At 44.7% G+C, this 24,050-nt stretch overlaps 1 protein-coding gene across 4 annotated transcripts; it reads left to right on the top strand.

Moving 5' to 3' along the window:
* Nucleotides 1–1,922: 1,922 nt before the first annotated feature.
* On the top strand, nucleotides 1,923–23,946 carry LOC144717361 (band 4.1-like protein 5). 4 transcript variants are annotated; one of them, XM_078592839.1, is made up of 16 exons: nucleotides 1,923–2,427; nucleotides 6,678–6,782; nucleotides 7,692–7,734; nucleotides 8,045–8,123; nucleotides 9,037–9,081; nucleotides 9,417–9,469; nucleotides 12,305–12,425; nucleotides 13,125–13,212; nucleotides 13,366–13,454; nucleotides 13,569–13,638; nucleotides 14,494–14,663; nucleotides 15,155–15,261; nucleotides 16,141–16,171; nucleotides 16,921–16,957; nucleotides 17,614–17,723; nucleotides 20,109–23,946. In XM_078592839.1, exons 1-16 carry the CDS (start codon nucleotides 2,284–2,286, stop codon nucleotides 20,314–20,316), a joined length of 1,500 nt encoding a protein of 499 aa, XP_078448965.1. In that variant the 5' UTR covers nucleotides 1,923–2,283; the 3' UTR covers nucleotides 20,317–23,946. The 4 variants fall into 4 exon arrangements, with proteins under 4 accessions (XP_078448965.1, XP_078448967.1, XP_078448961.1 ...); XM_078592835.1 differs by having other exon boundaries at nucleotides 2,408–2,427; nucleotides 20,112–23,946; XM_078592841.1 differs by lacking the exon at nucleotides 16,141–16,171 and having other exon boundaries at nucleotides 2,407–2,427; nucleotides 20,112–20,293.
* The last annotated feature ends 104 nt before the right edge of the window (nucleotides 23,947–24,050 follow it).

Raw genomic sequence — 24,050 nt, forward strand, 5'->3', positions numbered from 1 at the left:
TGGCTGTCCTCCCATAGCCAGTCTCTATCACCTCTGCAATCCATTCTAGTGACATATCCTACCCAAGCCCACTATTTCTGAACATGCAATATTACGTCTCTCGCTTAATCCCTGCCCTTAGATCCATGTATTCTGCTGTCCCTCGATGTAATCCCGAGTATGCATGCATGTGTCTTTGCCATGTACCTTATGTTTGCTTGTACCCTTATCAACGTTTGTTCCATTTTTTTCGTTAATGTCCATGTTTCTGATTCATATATGTCATAACAGGTAATATGTACGTATTGAAAACGTTCTCCTTTCGTCACATTGCTATGTACAGCAATTGATTTTCATGATCAATCTCAGTTTTCCCAAATCAGCGTGTATATAGAACATCAAGTTACCCAGGACACATCCCCCCCAATATTCAAATATGCTCAAAATGCCCCCCCCCCCCCAATATATTGCTATAAAAAATATGTATGTTTATATGATTGTGGTTATTGTTGGACTTTATTAATCCCTAATTTCTGCAATTACATACAATGCAACAAGAAAAGGTAAAAAATAAAAAAACAGAGCAATGGAATACAATACACTATTAGACATTATTGTAAAAAAAAAGTCCATCCTACGTGTTAGTGAATTTTGTAATATTTGAGGCAGGAAATTAGTTTTCAAATATACATTTTTTTCTGGGGGGGGGGGGACCCCAAACCCTCTGGAAGATGTGGTCCCCCCCCAATGTTGACTCCATGGCTACGGCCTTGGTGAGAAGAGATGATTGATGGGGGAAATGGAAGGTTGGTGGGGGAAAATTAAGGAGCTGTGGAGAGATTGGTGGTGGGGGGCAGATGGGAGGGGTGTGATGGGGGGTGGACATGGGATGGGAAGGCATGGGACGTGTATTGGACGGATGGGAAAGGAGTGGGGGGGCATGGGCGGGGTAGTGTGTGGATGAGATGATGTGTGGGGGGGCCATTGAGAGTGGTGGGGGGCATGGGGGAGGGAGAAGCGAGAGGGATTAGTTGGAGGTTAGTGGTGGGGCGGTGTGGAGAGGCCTGATGGGAGGTATAGGTGAGGGAGATCAAGGTAGGGGATGAGATGGGTGGGGGGGAGATGATGAAATGGGTGGGGAGGGGTGATGAGATGGGGGGGTGTGATGAGATTGGTGGTGGGGGTGAGATTGGTGGGGGAGGGTGGTATTGGTGGGGGGAGATGAGATGGGGGGGGGGAGATGGGAGGGGAGATGGGGGGAAATGAGATGGAGGGGGGAGATGGGGGGGGTGAGATGGGGGGGGGGTGAGATGGGGGGGGGGTGAGATGGGAGGAGGTGAGATGGGGGGAGGTGATATTGGTGGGGGGGTGAGATGGTGGGGGGTGAGATGGGGGGGGGGTGAGATGGGGGGGAGATGGAGGGGTGAGATGGGGGGAAATGGGGGGGGGGGAAATGGGGGGGGGGGAAATGGGGGGGGGGGAAATGGGGGGAGGGGGAGATTGGGGGGTGAGATTGGGGGGTGAGATGGGGGGGGGGTGAGATGGGGGGAGGTGAGATGGGGGGGTGAGATGGGGGGGGGGGGTGAGATGGGGGGGGTGAGATGGGGGGGGTGAGATGGGGGGGGTGAGATAGGAGGGGCTGAGATAGGGGGGGGGTGAGATAGGGGGGGTGAGATAGGGGGGGGGGTGAGATAGGGGGGGGGGTGAGATAGGGGGGGGTGAGATAGGGGGGGGTTGAGATAGGGGGGGTGAGATAGGGGGGGGGTTGAGATAGGGGGGGTTGAGATAGGGGGGGGGCTGAGATAGGGGGGGGGGGTTGAGATAGGGGGGGGCTGAGATAGGGGGGGGGTGAAATAGGGGGGGGGGGGGTGAGATAGGGGGGTGAGATTGGGGGGTGGGCTCTGCGAGTGGTGCCGTCACGTCCGGCGCCGCTCTGCGTGGCGCATGCGTAGACCGCGCTGTGGTGGTGGCTGCTGCTGTGGTGGTGGCGGAGGAGGCGACGCAGCGCGAGTTACCGTCAGGCGCGCACCGCGGATTCATCATCGTCCTGTTGCTGCTGCTCGTTCGCTCCCCCCCCCCCTCGTCTCTCGCCCTCTCATCGCAACCTCGCGGGGGCACAGCTCCACGCCGACACCGCGCCAAGGACGAGCCGAGCAGAGCCGCCCTGAAGAGGCGGTAGGGGGGGAGGCTTGGTTGAGGTGGAGGGAGAGATGAACTTCTTGCGACGGACCTTCACCAGAGGTCCGGTCCGGCCACCGGGCCAGGGACCGGGCCACGTGCAGGGCCACGGTCAGGGCCACGTGCATGGGCATGGACACGGGCACGGACAGGGCAAGGCTGGCCCCGTGGAGGCCGCGGCGCACATCCCCGCGGCTGGGGGACGCGAGGGACCCCATCACCTGCCGGGTCTCGCTGCTCGACGGCTCCGACATCACCGTGGAGCTGCCGGTGCGAGACGCGTCCTTCGCCCTCTGTCACCTCCTCCTCTCTCTCTCCTCCTCCTCTCTCTCACCTCCTCGCTCTCTCACCTCCTCCTCGCTCTCTCACCTCCTCCTCCCTCTCTCACCTCCTCTCTCACCTCCTCTCCCTCTCTCACCTCCCTCACCTCCTCGCTCTCACCTCTCTCTCACCTCCTCTCTCTCACCTCCTCCCTCTCTCACCTCCTCCTCTCTCTCTCTCTCACCTCCTCCTCCTCACCTCCTCCTCTCTCTCTCTCTCTCTCACCTCCTCCTCCTAACCTCCTCCTCGCTCTCACCTTCTCCTCGCTCTCTCACCTCCTCCCTCTCTCACCTCGCTCTCACCTCTCTCTCTCACCTCCTCCTCTCACCTCCTCCTCGCTCTCTCACCTCCTCCCTCTCTCACCTCGCTCTCACCTCTCTCTCACCTCCTCCTCTCTCTCACCTCCTCCCTCTCTCACCTCCTCCTCGCTCTCACCTCCTCCTCCTCGCGCTCTCACCTCCTCGCTCTCTCACCTCCTCGCTCTCTCACCTCCTCGCTCTCACCTCCTCCTCCTCGCTGTGACACATCTCTACACCATCAGCGACACTTGGATTCCATACGAGACGGTCTCCTTCCCTCCTGTATCACTCTTCCTCCAACACCTCATTCACCTTGTGCACCTCTGACAAGCACGTCATTCCTCCGTCGACTTCCTCTTTCTTTACGTCTTCATTGACCTCAAACATTCCTACCTCCTGCTGCAACTCATCCACCTTTCCATCTCTTTCTTCTCCAACACCTCTCAGCTATCCACCATTTCCTCCTCTTTGTGCGCTTCAACATTCATCGTTACCACCTCCTTACTCTTCTTCCTTCTTATCCTGTACCTCCTTCCCCGGTTAGTTGGCACAGGGGGCCCTCCCTCCCACCCACCTGGCCTCACGGCTACCTCTGGGATTCTGGGGATGATGGATGACCCACTCTGCTGTGTTGAGGCCCTCTCCGTGTGGCCGGTATCTGCCGCACGGAATTTGGTTTCACGCAAGGAGGAGCGAATCTCGCCTTAGAAAGGGGCAGGTGGCTGTGGTGGCGGCTGTGGTGGCTTTGGTATTGGCACAAAGCGTATCGCTGTGCCGTTTTGACCAAGTCCGTAGTGTCTACGTCCTGGGACTGTGACCGCTTGGGAGACATGGGCTGTCTGTGGCTGCTGCCTGCGTCTTTGGCTCAGTTGCCGTAGCTATGAACGGATGTGATTGGTAGTTGCTGTGGCTTTTGCTGGTGGCTTTTGCTCGTGGCTTCTGTGTGGGCAATTGTGTGGTCGTGCCTCGTGCGTTTAGTTCTCAACCCGCCACGTAACTCGGTTACAGATGGAGATGCACGAAGCGCAAGCGATTGAGGGCTGCATTCGTGGTTTATTTGTTTAAACACGCTCCACTGTCACCAGGCACCAGAACTAAGTAATACTTACATCGTTATTGGCATTTTTTACTGCACTGGTGATGTCCTGTCATTTATTTGACTAATTTTAAATGCAATCTTTTGTCAAGAAAAGTGGCAGCTGGCCTGCATGTTTTTTAGCCAGCCAAATACAAAGAAAAGCCATCAGGAAATATCTGGTTGCTTTGGCGAGGGAGAGCCATGCAAACCATGCCCTCTAACTATCCATGTTAATGAATAAAGTTATGCGTGTAAAGCAGCATGGGATAGTGATTATTGTTTCTTGGCATGCCCACGCTCGCCACGCTTGTTATCCTGGAGTGTGTTGGCTCGAAGGTTCCTGCCACGGATCATTAGCATCATTTACCATGGCACCCAGTGATGTTTGCACGGTCCAAAGCTTCACCTTGTGACTTGCGGAACCACTTTGTTTTAAAGCACCTGGCGTGATAAATGTTGGCGATTTGCACTTTTTTCATCTTTTGTATGTCTGTGGGGTATCCTGGACAAATCGGTCTTTGAGTTCACTGGTCACATTTGTCATGCAAAGTGATTTGCAGGGACATTTCCCACAGTAGGCGACGCCGTTTTCTTTGCTTGTGTCGTCTTAGCAAGCGTTAGTGACATATTATTACCTTTTCTGGTTTTACACTTACGTAATTACAATCTGTTTAATAAGTTTTTCCAATGAAATTGGCCTGTTATATTTACCTTGGGTTGAAAAAGAAATATCTGTAATTGGATCAAATATGAGTCAGCCTGGAATTCCCCAGGTGCTCCATCGGGGGGGTGGGGCAGTGGAGTGAATGTTTCATTCGAAAGCACTTCGCGTTCAGACAAACATGTTCGTCACATCTCACCTTGGTCTGGAAATTCCAGGTAGGCCACGTTTTTGCATAACAATTGGACTCGGCAACCAAACCTTGAAAACTGCCCCGAATTTGTGCTGTTTGGCTGACAGATTGCACCTTGCAACCTAAATGTGCATTGTTTTGGACTTTGGACAGTAACTGCTTTGACTGAGGTGCCCCTCCTTCGTGATATAGGATGTCGTTAATCAGTAAACAGACATGCTAATGTAGTAAATACATTTAAGCCTCTCTCGTGCAACATCCGACGTTGCAATACAACCACATGCATGTAACTGTATCATCTTCACAGAGGGTGTCCCGTAATTAAAGATCGTGTGCCAGATCTGTTCATGACCTAGACACTTTCCTGTGACTCAATAGGCCACGGAAGTATTGCCTTCCCATAATGTTGCTGGTGTCAGGTCTTTTTTTTGCCGGTATTATTTTTACGTTGACAAGCGAGTACAAAATGAAGACATCTTAACGAACCTAGGCAAATGTAAGCACGTCATTGGAGGCTTTCATTCAAAGTCTTATTTAAAAGTTTAAGAAAAAAAGTACATAGCGTGACTTGTCTTTATTTATATCTGGCAGCATTCCACTTACGCCAGCACGTGCAAGACTCGATTTAGCCAACCGGTTACCATCTAGTCCTCAAACGAAACTTGTTGCTGAAAACCTCTTGCAGCGGCATCAGCCATGAGTTTCGATAACAATTTAATATGAATACACCACTGATCACATTGCATTGTGAAGCAGATACCCGAGTTTACGTGGCCGCAACAGTCAAATATACTGGCTCACATCAGCACAGTTTCACCTTGTATGCGGAAAATGCAATCTGAGCTTATTATGTTCAAATCCATATCGTAATAAAGTCTATTATTCTGTAATATTGTGCCACATACAGTAGTAGCCTGTGCTGTGGGATTGCGCTAATCCCTCCGACTGGCTGAGCCAGTACTGTCACCTAGCGTGTTGCGTGCCATCATCGTTCATATAAAACACCACTTACGGAAGCGCTGCGTCGTGTACACAGTACTAGTGTAGGTAAAGGATAAATGTGTATTTTGGGTGAAGTCTTGCTTCATCATCACCCCGCATTCTCGATGTTTAACCTTATTCTTAGGTTTTTTCGGTAAAGTCACGTAGGTAAAAAAATTAAATTAAAATTAATGAAAGTAAAATAAAAATCACGACGTTTGGGAGGCAACACAAGCTTCCGTCTTCGGGCTGTGACGGTTCCACCTGAAGACGGAAGCTTGTGTTGCCTCCGAAACGTCGTGATTTTTATTTTTATTTTACTTTTATTAATTTTAATTTTTTACCTACGTGACTTTACCGAAAAAACCTAAGAATATGAATCCTTGCAGTCACGAAAGCTTCAAATCTAGAATTAATGTTTAACCTTGTTATGGTTACTGTAATTTGCAAAATTATGTTGTATGATTCTAATAAAATGTTAACAATACAAACTACTGTACTGCAAAGACCATTACGAATGAAGCATTCTTATTACGCACGCCTATATCAACATCGAAGTGTATCCCAAGACTCAAACGAGTAAAGGGCAGTGCACACCTTCCTTGCCATTTGCCAGTTTTGAGCCAGTGATGGAAATTTCACACTACTGTTCCTGTATCTAGTCTGTAGACCACTGCGTTGACTTATCGCAAAGAAGTTTGCATTTAATTGGTTTGTGAGAGATTATAGGCTAAGTCAACCCCCAATTGGAATTTGCACTGACATCTCATCGTGAGTCCGACGTGTTGTCACATTGACACCTGCCCGGATATCCTTGTATGTCGCCACCTCTTTGTGGAAAAGTGTCTTTCGTGGCGGTATATTTCTGGCTCCACTTGGATGTTGCTGCACATGTATTCCTAACCCAGATGGCAGAAAGGAAAGCGCATGCTTATGGCCACTCTAAAGCGTTCTTTCTCATGAAGGTAGCATTTTGTCGTTGCGCAGAAAAAGGCGGTGGGCCAAGACCTCTTTGATCAAGTGATGTACCACCTGGACATCCTGGAGGTCGACTACTTCGGCCTGCAGTTCATGGACTCGGCACAAGTCTCCGTAAGGGAACCTTTCACAATCTCATTCCAGTGTCAGCAGCAGACGCAATAATGGATTTTATTTTTTAATCTTCACAGAATTTCTGTACAGATCTGCATTGACAGTTGTTCGGTAAATAAAAATCATTCATGTTTTGACGTAATCTCTCTGGATCAGTAGGAGCATGTCTGCAATCCGTTATTTTTGAGGCGGGGAGGGTAGGCGCATGCATCATCATGTTCGATATACACCAACCTGTAGAAACACAAGGTGCCTTTGAGAGATAGCACAGCAAGTAGATTGCTAATATCTTTGAAGGAGTTTTGATTGTTATCTGCTCGTGGGGATTTGCCCTAGAAATTCTGGGTTTCCCCGAAATGCAAAAAAAATCCATTGGCAAGATGTTTCCTTCCAGAACCCTCCTAGACTAATTCTGGGACTAAGTGAGGCTTTTTGGGTAAAAAAAATACATTTCATTTTTATTTTATTATGACAGAAACATAGCAGAATATTAACAATATGAAGTGCTTCATCTTCTTGGTTCTTTCGGTAAAGTCACGTAGAAGGGAAATAATAAAATAATAAAAATAAAACATAATAAAATAATTATCACGACGTTTCGGCCACAACGCAAGCAGCCGTCCTCAGGTGACGCTGTCTTTCCGACAGACAGACCTGTTCTTCACCTGAGGACGGCTGCTTGCATTGTGGCCGAAACGTCGTGATACTTATTTTATTATGTTTTATTTTTATTACTTTATTATTTCCCTTATACGTGACTTTACCGAAAGAACCAAGAAGATGAATCCCTGCAGTCACGAAAGCTTTAAATCGAAAAATGAAGTGCTTTAGTTTATTGGCAATATTTATCATTCTAATGTGTGCCTGTCATATTGGATTGTTTTACAATTATGATTTGTTTTCATGCAGCACTGGCTGGATCACACCAAGAACATTCGGAAACAAGTAAAAAGTAAGGAATGTTATTGCTTTACCAAGCTGGTTTGGTTAATGGATGTTTGACAGTAGACCATTCAGCCATATAGATTTCCATTAACTACATGTATTGCACATGCATTTATTTACTTAAAATGTTATTGAAATATTTAGAGTTCATAAGTAGAAGTGCTATATTTAAATACATTCACAAAGCACCCTTGAACTTTTAGAACAGCTAAAGGAAGGAAAGAGCCCAGGAGAGAGGTCTGCCGAGCTAACATTGCACTGCGGTGACTTTACAAACTTTGCCATTCACAATTCCGTGCTCTCTTCGCTGCATGCAGTCGGCCCTCCCTACTGCTTCCACATGCGTGTCAAGTTCTACTCCTCGGAGCCGAACAACCTGCACGAGGAGCTCACCAGGTGCTCACCTCGGTTTCCCTCATTTCGGGTGCCCGTCTTGGAAGTGTCATGTTGGGCGATGGCAGCCAGACATGGTGCCGGCTCTCCACTGCCCCCCTTCCCGTGTGCAGGAAATGAGGGCCATACTTGCAGAACATGCACATGTGGTCTTTTATGCCGGTAAAACAGGAAGGGGCGGTCATCGTCGTTAAAACTCGAAGTTTTGGGGTGCTGTAAAAGATTAGGAAACAAGATGCAGCGTTGTACAATTTTTTATTGTCTTATTGGACAATTTCCAGGCAGTCTTTTGTGACTATCCCCAAACTTAGGAGTTTTTCTTAAATAATAATGTGTAAAAAAAACCACCCTCCATTGTGAGCACAGTTTAATGTGCACTGGGTTACATGTGTAGTGTTTGGCATGCCGAGTGCCGACCGTGTAGCAGAGGCTGCCGTTGATGCGCATGAATGGTTTGTACAGCTTGTTGCTTTACTAGTCGAGGCTACACGCGATCAGAGCCTGGGTTCCTGCATTTGAAAGAACGTTGCAAAGTTGAATTGTATCGTTAGATGTTATACATGTCTTGTGCTGCAAGGCAAATGTGCCATTGTTCTCAGAATGACTTATGCATGATCAAATATTTTTGGTTTTGTTGAAACCATATGGGTGGTGTCAATCATATCCTCATTGCAAGTAATTGCGCAAGTGTTCCTGTTGACACACTCAACGGCTGCTGTAATAAAAGTTGGCTGAACTTCGCATGGCATACTTATTTTGCCGTTTGAGTTTGCGTGCAAAGCTGAAACGTTGGTCAATGATTCATGTAATTTCGAGTTCTCGATCAATGCGTTAATTGTTTGGTGGTAGTTTAAGAGCTCTTGGGGATGACAAAAAAAATGTGTACTCCATAAGTCTCTTTTCTGTTCTCTTCTAGGTACCTGTTTGTTCTCCAGCTCAAGCAGGACATTCTCTCTGGAAAGTAAGACTTACATTTTTTTATCTTTATGTGCAAGGTTGTGCTACAGCCGTCCGCAATGCTCATGAACATCAAAAGCGTCCGCTGTGAATGTTATATTGCACAGTTGCTGAGATGAGGTTCAGCCTGTGCGCTTTGAGAGTCACTTGATATGTGAAGTGCTTGGAATTGCAGTTGGCTCAAAAAATTCCCTCTGCCATCTGTGGAGTGCCCTTGGTGTACCAGCAGCCCCTCGATGCCAAAATCTGTGCACATTTTCTTAGTTGATACTAGCCCCTCTTGCTACCACATTTTGCACTTCATGTGCTGACTTCTGATGTTGTGGTATTTGTCTGCAGGCTCGAATGTCCCTTTGAAACGGCCGTGCAGTTGGCAACCTACAGTCTGCAGGGTAAGTCGCGCGGGAAATGGTGTTTGGAAATTTTTTGGTCATTTTATGAAACTAACTTGGCAATGAAAATGTCAAATTAAATTATATTGTTGCACCTCCGATTAGCAAGGTTGGCTACATACGGTGTGAAAGAAGTTCAACGAATATACATTGGCGGTTGATTTCTCTGTCTTGGAGCAATGGATATTCTGTGCTCTTATTTATTCTCTGGCTTTGTTTTTCTTTCTACATTTTGTCATAACGAGTCCTTGGCCTTTTGTATTAAATATTGCAATTGACAACTCGGCAAATCACAAATCGTATAATAACCTAAATCTGTGTTTTATTGACACAAATTAACATTGAAGCAGACAATTGTAAGTTAATTGAATAGAGCAGAATTCATATAGCTGAGTGAATTGCCTATAAAGAAATTGAAGAGGTATTCTGGTGTTTTTTTAAAGTGAATTGCCACCATTACATGTACATTGATAAGATAGGGTGATGAAGTAAATTTGCATTTAGTACCTTGTTTTGATTGAATATAGGCTCTTTTTGCAATCAAATGTCCGGCTATATACACACACATGGGCAATATTATGCAAACAGGGCAGTGTGCGCTGGTGAGTTGTGGATTGATAGCAGGATAAATAAAATACTTGGCCAGTATCTTTATTCGTTCACATACAGCCCTTTAATCAGTCCACTGATCAAGGGCCCCTCCCCATACCACTTGGGGGTCACATGGGTTATTTAGCGCATACTTCACCATGCTGGTCAGCACATGTTACATCGGCTGAGTACTGATCTACTGTCTAAATATGTTAAGGATAGTTGACCAAAATCATCTGTCAAGAGTTCTTTATTCTGCATTCGTAAACAATGAAGCCTGCAAGATAAGCGTCACATTCTCACAAGGAAGTGCACATAAGTCAGTCCCATAATTTAGTTACCCTTTTGCTGTTAATCGAAGAGCATTCCGTTGAATAGTCCACTACGAACATTTTTGCTGTCCATTTCTTGTCACAAATGTGCACCGTATTCGATTTTGTGTGCAAATGGTCATCTTAGCGTGTGACGTCTGTGCTTCTAGGCAGGTTGGAGGAAGGTTACAATAATCAAATTGCATACAGGGATTGTTGAATGCTGGCTAAATAGCTGATGGATTTTTCATTCTTTTGTTCACAAACAAACAGTGAAAGATGGTGATGGCTTTGGAAGGCTTTTATTCAGCAGTAAATGAATGTCGATGATGAATAAGACAAACGATCCTGACAAAACGCCAGATTTTCCACTCAACTGGATTTGTGCAGCTTTGTAATGTTAAGTCCCTCAAAGTGCTTCGGGCACAGGTACTTGTCTGCTCATGAAGGAAATGGGCTGCTTTTGTGGTTCGTTCACACATACCACAGGGCAAGAGCGAGTTGGTGTACGGGGTGTGTCTGCCGAAAAGATGTGAACAAAATAAAGGCTGCAACACCAATTGATTGAGCAACTTCACCTGCAGCCCCTCTGCCATTTTTTATTAGATGGTTAAAACAATTATTTGCTAATGATGTGTAGGCAGTGGTGCACAGTGGCATTTGATTTAAAACGATCTAAACGTTTGTCAATAGCAGTGCCTTAATAGAAGGCCGTTGCCTGAAACATGAACTATGTATATCTTTCTTTTTTAAGGCAGTGTTTTATATACGAATGGGATTTTTTTTTATTTGATGGTTGTTTTTTGGATATTTGTGGTCAGAAATCTTGGTGGCTTCTATCATCATCACTGTTTTCATTTTAAGCACAGTTTGTGATTGTTCAAAGTGGCGTTTTACATTTGTATTGACTCCCTAGTCCCTGACTTTGCGCTTGGAATTCTATTTGCAGTGAACTGATACGAGAATTAATGTTTTAAAGTATGTTTACTTGTTCAGTAATGAAACCCTTGATTTTATGGAAAGCCTGAAGATTTATTTCAGCCTTTCTTTGTAAATAATTCAACGGGAAAACAGGCTTCCATTGTAACTGTAAGATTATGTCCCCACATCCATGTACTTTCAAGTGTACGTAGGAAGCTACTGCAAAACTAAACTTTTTATTTTACCAGGTAAGGCCCACTGCTGAGCTATATAGCTTTATCAGAAGCGGCTTGGCCACAAATGATAGCCCAATTCAGTAATTTATGATGTGTAAATTTATAGCAGCCAAATACTTTAAACGCATGTTTCTAAATGTGGAGGGAAAACCCAGGGGACCCAGAGAAAAATCCACGTAACCACGAGGAAAACATGCAAACTACAAATATACAGGCATCTGGGTTGGGATCGCACCCATGACCTGCATACAACTGCATATATTTAACATCTCACCACCGCGGTGCCCTAAGTGTCAGTGTCCCAACATCAGTACTCTAGCCATACACAATCCAAAGTGACAATTTAACTTATCACAGGTCTCCTCTTGGTCATTTCAACTTAACATGTCTACCTGATACAGTAGGAGAGCATCATCACTGGCAACACACAAATATCTGGGTGTTGTGATTGCTGCACTTTCCCCCCATTCTGTCTTACCAGCTTTGATAGGTACCCACAATAACAGTACTTGATTTGAATCTTGATTTGAAGCTTTCGTGACTGCATGAATCCATACTCTTTGGTTATTTCGGTAAAGTCACGTAGGTAGAAAAATAAAATAAAATATAAAATCAATATCACGATGTTTCGATCACAACACAACCGGTAACAGTACTTACCATAACAATAACAGTACTTACCACAATAACGCTAAACCAGAAAGTATAGGCCGTCTTGCATGAGTACGTGCCACCTCTATCGACCCCATACTTACACACGCATGTGATTTTCACAGCGGAGCTGGGAGACTGTGATCCCGTGGAGCACACCCCTGCGTTGGTGTCAGAGTTTCGCTTCATCCCCAGCCAGTCGGAGGAGATGGAGGAAGCCATCCTGGACAAGTGGAAGGAGTGCAGGTGCTCGTCCTGTGCTCGTCCTGTCCTGTCACTGGGTGGTCATGATATGCAGCTGCTATGGCCAAAATAAACAAGACTACGAACCCTATATTTTTGGCCCCTCGTATTTCCGTTCATGGTTTACAAGCTCACCTTCCCGAAAACAAATAAAAACACCCCTATCACATTTGCAAAGGATGTTTTAGTTGAGCTGATCTAGCTTGTGTAAAGTATGTAACGTAAACCAAAAGGTATACATATATGGAGTGAATATTTAGCTGTTATCTTAAAATGTTATTTATTTTAAAATTAATATTTTACATTCAAATGAACACGACACAATGTACACTTTGTTGAGGATGATGCTGTGGGTGTATTCGGTGTAGTGCTTACAATGAACTCCAGTCTTTAGTTTTTACTGTGTTGGTTTTGTCGTAAACTTTATCATTTGACTTTGGTATGGATACAAGTCATTCGCTGAGCTCTCTGATGTAGAGCACTGTGATTCATGGCAGGGTATTGATAGGATGCAACGGTACTGGCCTGCGAGCTAAATAACTAGGCAATAAACGCTTTTCATGACAATAAAGGTGTTACAGTACTGTGCCTGTCAATTGTACTTGAGGAAACATTGACTGTTGAAACTGGCTAATAGAGTGTAGATCTGTGTGTGTTTTGTTGACGATGCCTAAAGTTGATATGCCTGCCATTTCTGCACAGGGGACAGACACCTGCACAGGCCGAGCTGAATTACCTGAACAAGGCAAAGTGGCTTGAAATGTATGGTGTGGACATGCACTCTGTGAAGGTATATAGCGCAGTTGGCTACATACGGTGCGAACAAAGTTCAACATAATTAGTATCACAATTACGTTGTGGACTGTACATGGAGGTGACATTGCTTCGTGAAAAATGCCCAATGTGTGCATTTACTGAGCAGCTCTTTTGCCTTTCTTTGCAGGGAAGGGATGGCAATGAATACTCATTGGGGCTCACACCCACTGGGGTTTTGGTGTTTGAGGGAGAAAACAAAATTGGCCTTTTCTTCTGGTAAGATCACAACTCCTTTTAGAGCACATCTTTGTCATATATTGAGCACAGTGTCACAGTTTTGTTAGTTTTGACGTCAGCTTTTACTGACACGGATCATGCTCTGTTTTTAAGGCCCAAAATTACGAGGTTGGACTTCAAGAGGACCAAGTTGACCTTGGTGGTCGTTGAGGATGATGATCAGGTAAAGTGTTGTTTTGTGACCGATGAAGCGTTGAGAATGATTGGTGTCTCTCTCAGAATTTGTCAAGTGCCATGCATTCGCCATGTCCCCGGCCACCAGCCTCGTCACACAATAATAATAATGCAATTTATAACGCGCGCAAATTTGCGGATGTAACGGCCGCAACTCAGAGGCGCGGAGCCAAGCTCAGAGTCGCTCGAAAGCGCGTGGTTATAGAGGTGAGTTTTTAAGTCTCTCTTGAAGGAGGTGATTGAGGTGATGCTGCGAATCTGCAGAGGGATAGCGTTCCAGACTGTTGGGGCTGCCACCGAGAAGCGGCGCATAGACACGACCATCCTGGATCTTGGTATCAAGAGGAGGTCGTGAGTCGCGCTGTGCAGGCATCTGCCGTGTGCTGAGCTGCAAGTTATTAATAATGAAGAAAGGTACGGCGGGCAGGCAGATGTGAAGGCATCGTGGCAGAGGCATGCGATCTTGTATATGACCCTACTGGTGATGGGTAGCCAGTTGAGAGGACGGAGACAGGCAAGTGAGTCGAGACGGGGATGAGTGTGGCCAATGACGACGTGTACTAGGTTGTTTTGTAGTCCTTGAAGTTTTTTTAGGTTGCCAGTGGAGGTCCGGACTAGGACGGAGTTGCAATAGTCAAGGCGAGACCCAACTATGCAACATGCCAATGTGTTGGCAATTTCAGTGGAAATTAGAGGACGTAGGTGTCTGAGAGCCTTCAGGTAAAAGTTACTTGAACTGATGATATGATTGGTTTGACGGTCGAAGGATAAAGTTGAATCTAGGATGACACCGAGGTAGCAAAAACATCTGCCTTTGATCCTACTCCTTCCTGACTGGTTTCAGGCCAAGGAGCAGGAGCATACCTTTGTCTTCAGACTCGACCACCCGAAGGCGTGCAAGCACCTGTGGAAGTGTGCGGTGGAGCATCATGCCTTCTTCCGATTGCGAGGCCCCTCGAAGACTAACGCCGACCCCAGCAGCTTCATCCGCATGGGATCGCGGTTTCGCTTCAGGTGTGTGATTGTGCGAACGGCTCACAAGAAAACTCGCTCGTGGTGGTCCATTGCTGCCTGGTCTGGCATACGTGCTTGTTTTGAATCAGATATTTATACATCATTACGAAAATGTGTTGATATCGGACACAATCGTTCGATTTGAATATTTGCACACTTAATTGAAAATGCTTGATATTTACACCTTAAGTGTCATGCACTTTTTTGCATTAAGTTGTAAATAATTTACAAAATGGCTAAGTACACAAGCACGCACCCAACTTTGCCTTGCACCATTCTCTAATGATATTGGAAATGTGTTCTATACATTTATTACACAATTTTTATGTACCTTTCAAATTGGCGTCACATTAATCTTAATTTCACAACATTTTGTAACTTTTGGCATCAAGTCTGTCACTTCAGTTGCATGATTGATTTCGATTTTGCCTGCTGAAGTGTTCGTTATTCCAGACATGTGAGGCTCATGTTGTTCTGCTGTTTGCTGCCAGTGGACGGACAGAGTTCCAGGCAACAAAAGTGAGTAAGGCACGGAGAACATCATCGTTTGAGCGCAGGCCAAGCAAGCGCTACACCAGGAGAGCCTCCTTCCAGAAAGGTAATGTGGGATGTGTGTATAGCATTTGTCCATGTCAATATAGCCATCATTTCTTGTGCTGTTGTCGATAGTCTCTGGTCTTGCATTCAGCGTGTCTCCTTGCTCAAACGATCAATGGGGCAGCCCGCAACCAGCAACTGAAATTCCTAATTCCCATGGCAGGCGCCATTTTCTCCATAGGTCAACACTCATAATCAACGTTTTTGGGTTTAGATCGCGTTATTTATAAGCACAGCAGAGCCTCACCATTCTGGCGAATTGCCCGATGATGCTGGTTGCAATTACCAGCGAAACGTCGTACTCAAATTGTAAATGTTGTGGTTTCGCGCTTCAGCACACCGGTGGGCTAAAGCAGTGAACTAATTTGTCTTTTGTCAACGTGACACTTTTTTACTGATTGGCCGTGTCGGGTGGTGGAGGGTTACGACACATTTATAAATAACGCGATCTAAACCCAAAAACGTTGATTATGAATAATATTGGTCGCGAAAGCCTACGTGTTAAATAGGTCAACACTGTTGACTTAAATCAACCCCGTAGGGATATTAAAGTGAACCAACCTCTAACTGGAATTTGAACTTGTAATCTTCTGATGGCGAGTCAATTGCTCTAACCACTGCATCACCCATATCTTGCATTTACACGTTTATTTCAGTGAAATATATGAATTATTCAGAATGTGTTTTCATATACTCAAATCTAAATGTGAATACAAGTTTTTGCTCATGGTTATTTCATTAAAACGCCACATTTTCCAGTGTTAGAAATGATTAACCTAATCTTATATTATTTACAAGTGTCTTCATTTACAATATACTTTACTGCTGTACATATAAATGCCAAATATAAAAGATTGTTTTCACTGCCTATTGTGTGCAGCATCAGTTGGACAAAGGAATTTGCCATCACTGTAAGTAATTTTAACCAAATGCTACTCGTAGGGATTGCATTGTTTCGCGAAATAGTATTGATGTTCACTACACTATGAGACCTCCTTTACCGGTAGCAAACTATAGTAATAGGTTTTTATCCCTTTATCTGGTACAAAAACTGACACCTTTATACAAGGGATCATGTTTGCAATAACCACAACACAAGCAGTCAAAATGCAAACAAAAAGAGACAACTCTGATTATGATATGCACTGTCCTTGAAGTTGATTGGTCCACACCAGAGACAGCTTTTCTTAGAGCCTAGTCTCCATTGGTGTTGGACTCATAGTGTAAATGCTTACCCCGAGCTTTCAATACTCTGATAGTGCGCTGTTTTTGAGTTGTACGCCTTTTGGCGTCATCTGGTCCAACACCAATGGAGACTCGGCTCTAAGAAAAGCTGTCTCAGGTGTGGACCAATAAATTTCAAGGACAGTGCATATCATTATCAGAGTTGTTTCTTTTTGTTTGCATTTTGACTGCTTGTGTTGTGGTTATTGCAAACATGATCCCTTGTATAAAGGTGTCAGTTTTTGTACCAGATAAAAGGGTAAAAACCTATTACTATAGTATTGATGTTGTGTACTGCAGGCATATAAATGTCTTGCTTTGTTTTCACCTTGTCAGTAATGATGCACACAGGTGTATTTTGTTGTAATATTCTCGTGATGGTATGCATGATTCATCATGTGATTTCATTCACTGGGTGTTTTCTTTTTTCTAACAGAAGCCCCGAAAAGAACCGTAATCAGCATACCCAGCAGGTAGTGTGTTTGCTCTTATTCTTTCATATCTGAATATTTATTACATTTTAGGTGCCACTCTACGTACGTGTAACATAATGGGGACACATTGGCAACCAAAGGCTGACGTGGTTGTCATTGTCATACCTGGTGGCCACATTTAATATATTTCACTATTTAAATCGCAGTTTCAAAGAGTGACATACATCAGATGCATCAGTTTAACATGTAGGCTTTCGCAACCAGTATTATTCATAATAAAGGCTTTTGGGTTAGATCGCGTGAGTATAAATGTGTCACAACCCTTCACCACCCGACACGGCCAATCAGTGAGAAATGTGTCACGTTAATAAAACGGCATTTAGTTACTTCTTCAGCCCACCGGTGTGTTTGAAGATTGAATCCGCAACAATTAGAATTTGAGTACGACGTTTCGCTGGATATGGACTCATCTCTTTAAATCCTCATCAATGGTAAATGCTTGGGTTTGTACATCTTAATAAACATTTGCTTTAATTTTGTTCCCCATTTTAGTGGTTTAATTCACAGCCACATTGATAACTTGGCTCACTGACCCCCCACCCCCACAAGACTCTTAAGGGTTTAGATAGGCTAAATGCTAAAGCCATATATATTCTTCATGTGTTGATTCTCGCTACCTTTCGTTTGACATGTAGCCCTGGAACCGCCCTGCCGTGCCCGTGGCAGCTCCCATCCCCTCGGGACACATACCCCTGGAGGTGGCACAGCTGCCTGCAAGCCCTGGGAGTCATGCGGCTGAGAGGAGGTGAGGCTCGGCAGGGCAGGGCCCACCACTCGCTGCCAGGGTGCGGCGACGTGAGGTTGGCGCTTGTGTGCGTACTGTATTAATTAAACAGGACGCATAACCCCGCGGTAGCTACTGCCGTGGTGATCCAACTGCTGTACCGCAAGCAGAATCTCCCCAGCAGTTTTGCCTCTTTGCTTGTAAATTCCCAAGTGAAATTAATTAATGTTGGTTGAAAATGATTTACAGTTAAGTGATTTCTTTAATTGGAACTTTTGGGTGTATGATAGTTTCACGTAAGGTTTTTGCACCCTTTGTTCAAACTTAGATGCATGGGTGCCTAACTCTTTAATGTCAATTCCATTCGCCTCATTCGATCTTATGACATTATTTATCGAGCACTGATGAAGTAGTGGGCCACATATGCTATGTTTTTTCCCCATGTAGTTAGACTCTCCGTGCATGTTCATGATGCGAGTGTTTTTGTGTTTTTGTGTTGTGCATGTCGTGCTCTATTTGCTTGGATTTGCTCTGTGCGTCCACCCTGCCTTGATGCTGTCACATAGACTGCTTGCTGGCGCTGCTGGCAATGTGTGCCGATAATCCTATCTGCCAGCACGCGTGCTCTCTTAAGCTATGGGGTGGTGGGATTTTCAAATGGTGCTGGGTGCTCGATCTTAATCACTATGTGGTGGTGGTGGTGGTGATGATGGTTTCTTTGTTTATTTTTATTCCTACTGATCACTGCATGGCTTGATTTCAAGACTGTCTTCATAACATGTTTATATCATACGCAAGGAATCAATGTACCTACTACCTCTCCTGTTTGAGTTGTCTTAGCAGTAATCTTGAACATTGTAGTATTGCCATTTAATCACTCAGGAGTTTTTACTTTGTATTATTTGGGAAAACTGTAAACGATTTATAAACAAAAGAGACGTAAATGTAAGCAACTTTGGCAAGGCAGATTTTTCATCCTATGATTGTGACAGAATGTCTTTCTGCATCACACAGACCTGGTTCTGCAATAGATGATCAGATTTGTTTTGGGCTCTGTTGCATGGTGAACTACTCAGTGAATGCACGGCTCGCTGCGTTTTTTTGTTTTGCTTTTAAGGTTGCTTAGTGTGAGCCAGTTTACTTTCTTTGCCTTTGGGGTATTTGGACACTTCCTGTGACCCGTAACTGTTGGCCACCTCTGTGTGACGCCTACATGCTTGCAGATGAATGCTGATCATGTTCCTGATCTGTGCAGGTCTTTATAATTCTAGCCCAATTCTTCCCTGACCACCTATTGTACCTTAACTAATGTTAAAAATAATGAGCACGGTAGAGTAACTGTGAAGCAATTCCCAATTGCTTCTTAATAAGTCTTGAGTTGCATGTTGCTACGTGTTTCGTTTGACTGAAAGAGAAAACAGAATCCTTCATTCTGGGGATTGTTAGAGGAGGTGTTTTGAATGCTCTGTGTTAAATATCACCCCGGGCGCACGCAGATGCTTTCGTGCGACACCGATTTGATTACTTTCTGATGCATTGTGTAAAATGCACAGAGAATCTGGTGAAGGTAGAGGAGGACGGCTCACATTTTACAAGCAAGTGGATGCGCTGATGGAATGCCGCACATGGCTTTGTCTTTCCCATAAATGCACACCTCTTGATTTTCCTGCTGAAGGAAGAGATTGTTTTAAATTTCGATTTAAAGCTTTCGTGACTGCAGGGATTCATCTTCTTGGTTCTTTCGGTAAAGTCACGTAGAAGGGAAGTAATAAAATAATAAAAATGAAACATAATAAAATAATTCTCACGACGTTTCGGCCACAATGCAAGCAGCGTCATTCAGACGCTGTCTCCCGGACAGACCTGGTCTTCACCTGAGGACGGCTGCTTGCGTTATGGCCGAAACGTCGTGATAATTATTTTATTATGTTTTATTTTTATTATTTTATTACTTCCCTCCTACGTGACTTTACCGAAAGAACCAAGAAGATGAGATTGTTTTACTTATTTGTTTTCACTTGAATAGCCCTTTTGAAAAGTTCCTCTGCATTGGTTAATGGGCTCAGGCTTAGATTGAGAATTATTATTTTTATGTGGGACTGGGACTGCATTTCTGGCACAAATGCTTGACCTGCATGGAAATTAAGCAATGTGACATCTCTTAACACCTTTACTGCATGGACACGATGGTGCAATGATAGATTTTCTATGAAAAACTTCTCTTCACTTGTGACATGAAATTTCTGCATTTGGATGAATCTCTGCTCTCACATACTGATTCTGCATGGGGACTCTCCCATCCCTTCCTATGGAATGCCTGATGCTGCTCTTCAACAAAAGCTTTCCTGATTTCACCGTATTTGGAAAACACGTGCTAATGTCCGGTTGTTGCCATTTCCTACGAAGCAGGTCAGAATTACCAGCCAGCCACAACGGTGGGAACCCCAGAAGGCCCTCGGGCGATGGGTACAACCAGGCTGTGCAGGAGAAGAACCTGAAAAATTGTGGCAGCACTGGGCCACCCCCACCCCACCAACCGCCATCATACCAGCAACAGCGACAGCCGCCACCCTACCAGCAGCCACCACCCAGGCCCCATGCTACTGAGCTGTGATGGGACAACCGCCATCAACAACACTACGTGAACATCTGTTCATTTTAATTGATTTTGTGTTTCTGAATAGCATCAATGTCACCGTTGGCCGACTGCTACATCAGAAGTTATCACATAGAATCCTGTATGTGTGTTGAAGTGGGGCAAATATTCTGCATCTGAAAAAAATCAGCTGGCTGAAATGGCCTACATGGAAAAAAACCCACAATCATGTTTTTACCATCAACACTAAAAAACATGCTACTGTATCCTTTCCAATCAGCCCAAGGGTCTGCCTTCTGATCCTTCATCAGCATCTATAGTCAAGTGTGCGGTCGTCTTCACAAGGATGAAGGTCAACCAATGATAACTTAGTTGCCAACTCTTGGATTTTCAACACCCAGGCCAGACAATGGGTGAAAAAGGGAATATTTTTGATCGCCAGTTTTGGCAGTCTTACACTGATTGCACATTAGAATCCTCCTATCTGAACACGTTGCTACCCTCCGATTTTTAAAACGTTCAATTTGTGACCTGCCAGATAGCTAAAACACCAAGATTTTCAGCTATATTTTATATTGACTGGGCAGTAAGCATGAGTCTTGTCACTAATACCACGATGCAAGTTGTACTCTGCTATCTCAGTCGCTCCATGTGACTTGTAATTCAGGGCACTGCACTGCAATGCACCCCACAGCTCTATTTGCATACGGTAGAGTGGGGTCCTGTGTGCGTAGGGGCAGCCTCGCCACACGGTACGATGGGGTTGTAAAATGCGGCTGGGACGATGGTTCCAGGCACTCGCGTCGCCGGCACCAAGGCCACGCCAGGCTATGCCAGAAGCACTGCTGGTTACACTGAGTGCAAGCGGGGGGGGGGGGCCTGTTTGGATACCGGGGCTTCGGATATGAGGTGTTCTACTGTGCTTGAAAGCATGCCTTTGTGCGCCATGCCGCATGTTCATGGGTGGCCTGGGGATGTAATTGACGCCCCATTTCACTGTGAAACCCTTCCCCCAAATTGGTCACACAACCAGGATGGGAACTGGGGCCATTAAAGGGAGTGTGCCCTTTCCACGAGTCCCTTTGTGCACCATCCTCTTTAATATTCCCTGTGTACGTCGCTGCTCATGTGGGCATAATGAGATATTTGATGCTGTGTGGCTCGGCCACTTAACACCTAAACGATTTTGGTTTACAAAATGACATTATTTATCAAATTGTACATTCGCCGGCATCTGCGTTGTGTGGTGGTGGTGTTGGCAGTGTTGGTGGTGGTCACGCTTGCACTTAGTTGTGGTCCATCGACTTTTAAAAGCATGTTGAATCGAGTGCTGATACGTTAATGTAGTTCGGCTTTTAAATGTTGTGGCACGCCGATAAATGGGTCCTGTCTGGACGAACGTGTAATGCCTAAAACTCTCACATGAACCGTGTACACCTTACCAAATATAGATGCCGACATTAAAATAACCAAAAGTATCTGGAAGAATTTAGATTTCAGAGTGGGATGTTTTACAAATGGGTGCGGGTAGCTAGTGTTTACATTGCTGTAGAATACAAGTGAATGACCTCACGCTCAGCTTGATGAGAGTGCACAGCGCTAGTGACATACAACGACAACGAATGATTCGGCACAATTGCAGGGCCAATGTCCACTCATTTGTAAAATCAGGTAAGTGCCTTAAGTTTAACAATAATTGAAAGAAAATTTTAAAAAAATCAGGTTTACAATGTTTATTAGTTATGCGATTAATTATTAATACAACAGACATTAACATGGAAATATGGGGTTTAATGCTTGATGAGCTGCTTGCATTTAACACTTTTTAAAACCACGAGTTGTTCCATGTTGCCAAGTCGAAACACTGCGTGCCGCTTGTATTTTAGAACGAGAATTGACACTGGCAACAAGGGCAAATAGAGGGGCAGATTTGTGCTGTGGCACTTTTATACATCAATTTTATATTAAGAGGTCTACGCAAGTGTTTCGAGGTAAATCCTAAATCAGTTACAAGACCGTATTCTGATTTCCAAAATAATGAATATTTTATTATTCAAGATTAATTTACCGTTTGTTGTGTGTTTTATGCAGCAGTGTTTTAGTTAATTGAGGGTGGGGGGAAACTGCACTTTATTTGTTAAGGAATGTGTATAGTTATTTGCCAATATATAATCCGATTTATTTCTGTAAGTAGATTTTTATTGACTGCATGATTTCTCATGATTCATGAAAGTGATGTCATTTGTAGAATTGGTTGTAGCTAGGTTTCATTTTGCATGCATTTTGCTTGTGTTTTCATTAACTGGGTGGGACATGGAGTGACACTCAGTGAAGACGTTTCAATGCCACGGCCGCATATTCATGTATGTCTTGCGTGGTTAGCACATGCTTGGTTCGTGCCAGATTGAAAAGAGACAGCGCCACACCAAGACATCGTAACTCTGCCATGTTTGACATTGTTTACCTCCAAAATTGTGTCATGGCCCGTTTTGTGAGAGAGGTCTGTAATGTATGAAAACGTTGTTTTCACTTGCCCAGTGGGATGTGCATTTTCAGATCTGTGCCTAAACTTAGTGTATGCATTCCACTTGTTTATGATCATAAATTAACTTTCTGCAGCAGTAGCACTTGGTCATTAAAATGTTTGGCATCCATTTCTGCACACCAGCTGGGTTAAGCTCAACTCGGTGGAGGGCTGGGCGCACGGGTTTGGCGTAATTTTGCGACTTGGTTTTCCTGCCCAAACTGGGGGGCTATTTGGTCTTCAAAGCTTTCACGTCAGCCACCATCTATAGCCTGCATTGGGCAAGGAGAGTGCACGATTTGTGTCTACCCTCTCTAAGTTCTGGGTCTCATTTATACCCAAAGTGTAGCACCAGGATTACCCGGATGCAGGGTGGATTGCTGGTTGCTTGAAATCTATTTGGCCGAGCTCTCCAGCTCACCGACTTGTCACTCAGGCCACAACGCCATTACTTGTCCACGCTCGTGTCAGCGACTGAAGGGTCCTTTTGGACATTGGATGGCCATGTGTAAAAGCTAAACAATAAAAAACATTGCTTAGCCAGCTGAAGCTACATTTAGCACAATGAACACGTGCGCACCATATACATGGCAGCATTGTTTTGGTAGAAATTCGTGGCCGGATGGTTTGTTCAAAACATTAAATTTGTGCTGATTGTGAAGATTTTTTTTTACATTAGGAAACAAAATTCTACACGTAAAAACTGAAAATATCAAACCTGGTTGAAACTATATTTTACCCGTACTTGAATAGAATAGGCTAGAATAAGCTTATGACGTAGACACTTGAATGTTTACCGTGGGACTTTAGAAGAACGTGTCCTGAGATCGTAGTTTCAGGGCCACTACTGTAAAGAAAGCCATGACCGGGGCGCGTATTCAGTCCTCAACGGTGCTGTGTGTGACCGCGAGACGTTTCGCGTAGCAGGTGACGGTTAGCTGAAGTGGAGTTGAATGTTGCAATGTTTGTGCGTTAAATGCCTTCTGAAATCACCACCTTTAGCTTGACTGATAGCTTTGTTTTAAAAGTGTCTCGTTCAGCAACTTATGTCAACGTATCTGCAAACGCAGAGCCCCATCTTGTGTTTATAAATGCTGCATTAAAACACAATCCTTTGGAAAGTCTTTATTTTCTGTACAGCGTGAATGATTGAAGATTGCTTGTACGTGTGTGGCCTTGAAAATGTCATTTGCTTTTAGGTAATAAACAATGAAAGTCTGTCTTGTTC

The sequence above is a fragment of the Lampetra planeri genome, chromosome 1 (genome assembly GCF_965212315.1).
Source record: "Lampetra planeri chromosome 1, kcLamPlan1.2.h2, whole genome shotgun sequence".
In the NCBI taxonomy this organism is placed as follows: domain Eukaryota; kingdom Metazoa; phylum Chordata; class Hyperoartia; order Petromyzontiformes; family Petromyzontidae; genus Lampetra; species Lampetra planeri.

What these genes read in the sequence shown, in the direction of transcription:
- LOC144717361 (XM_078592839.1), top strand. Translation starts at nt 2,284, where the DNA reads ATGGGCATGGACACGGGCACGGACAGGGCAAGGCTGGCCCCGTGGAGG. An exon ending in CAGGACATTCTCTCTGGAAA is followed by an intron (nt 9,082 to 9,416) that starts GTAAGACTTACA and finishes ATTTGTCTGCAG; the next exon opens with GCTCGAATGTCCCTTTGAAA. An exon ending in AGTCATGCGGCTGAGAGGAG is followed by an intron (nt 17,724 to 20,108) that starts GTGAGGCTCGGC and finishes TTTCCTACGAAG; the next exon opens with CAGGTCAGAATTACCAGCCA.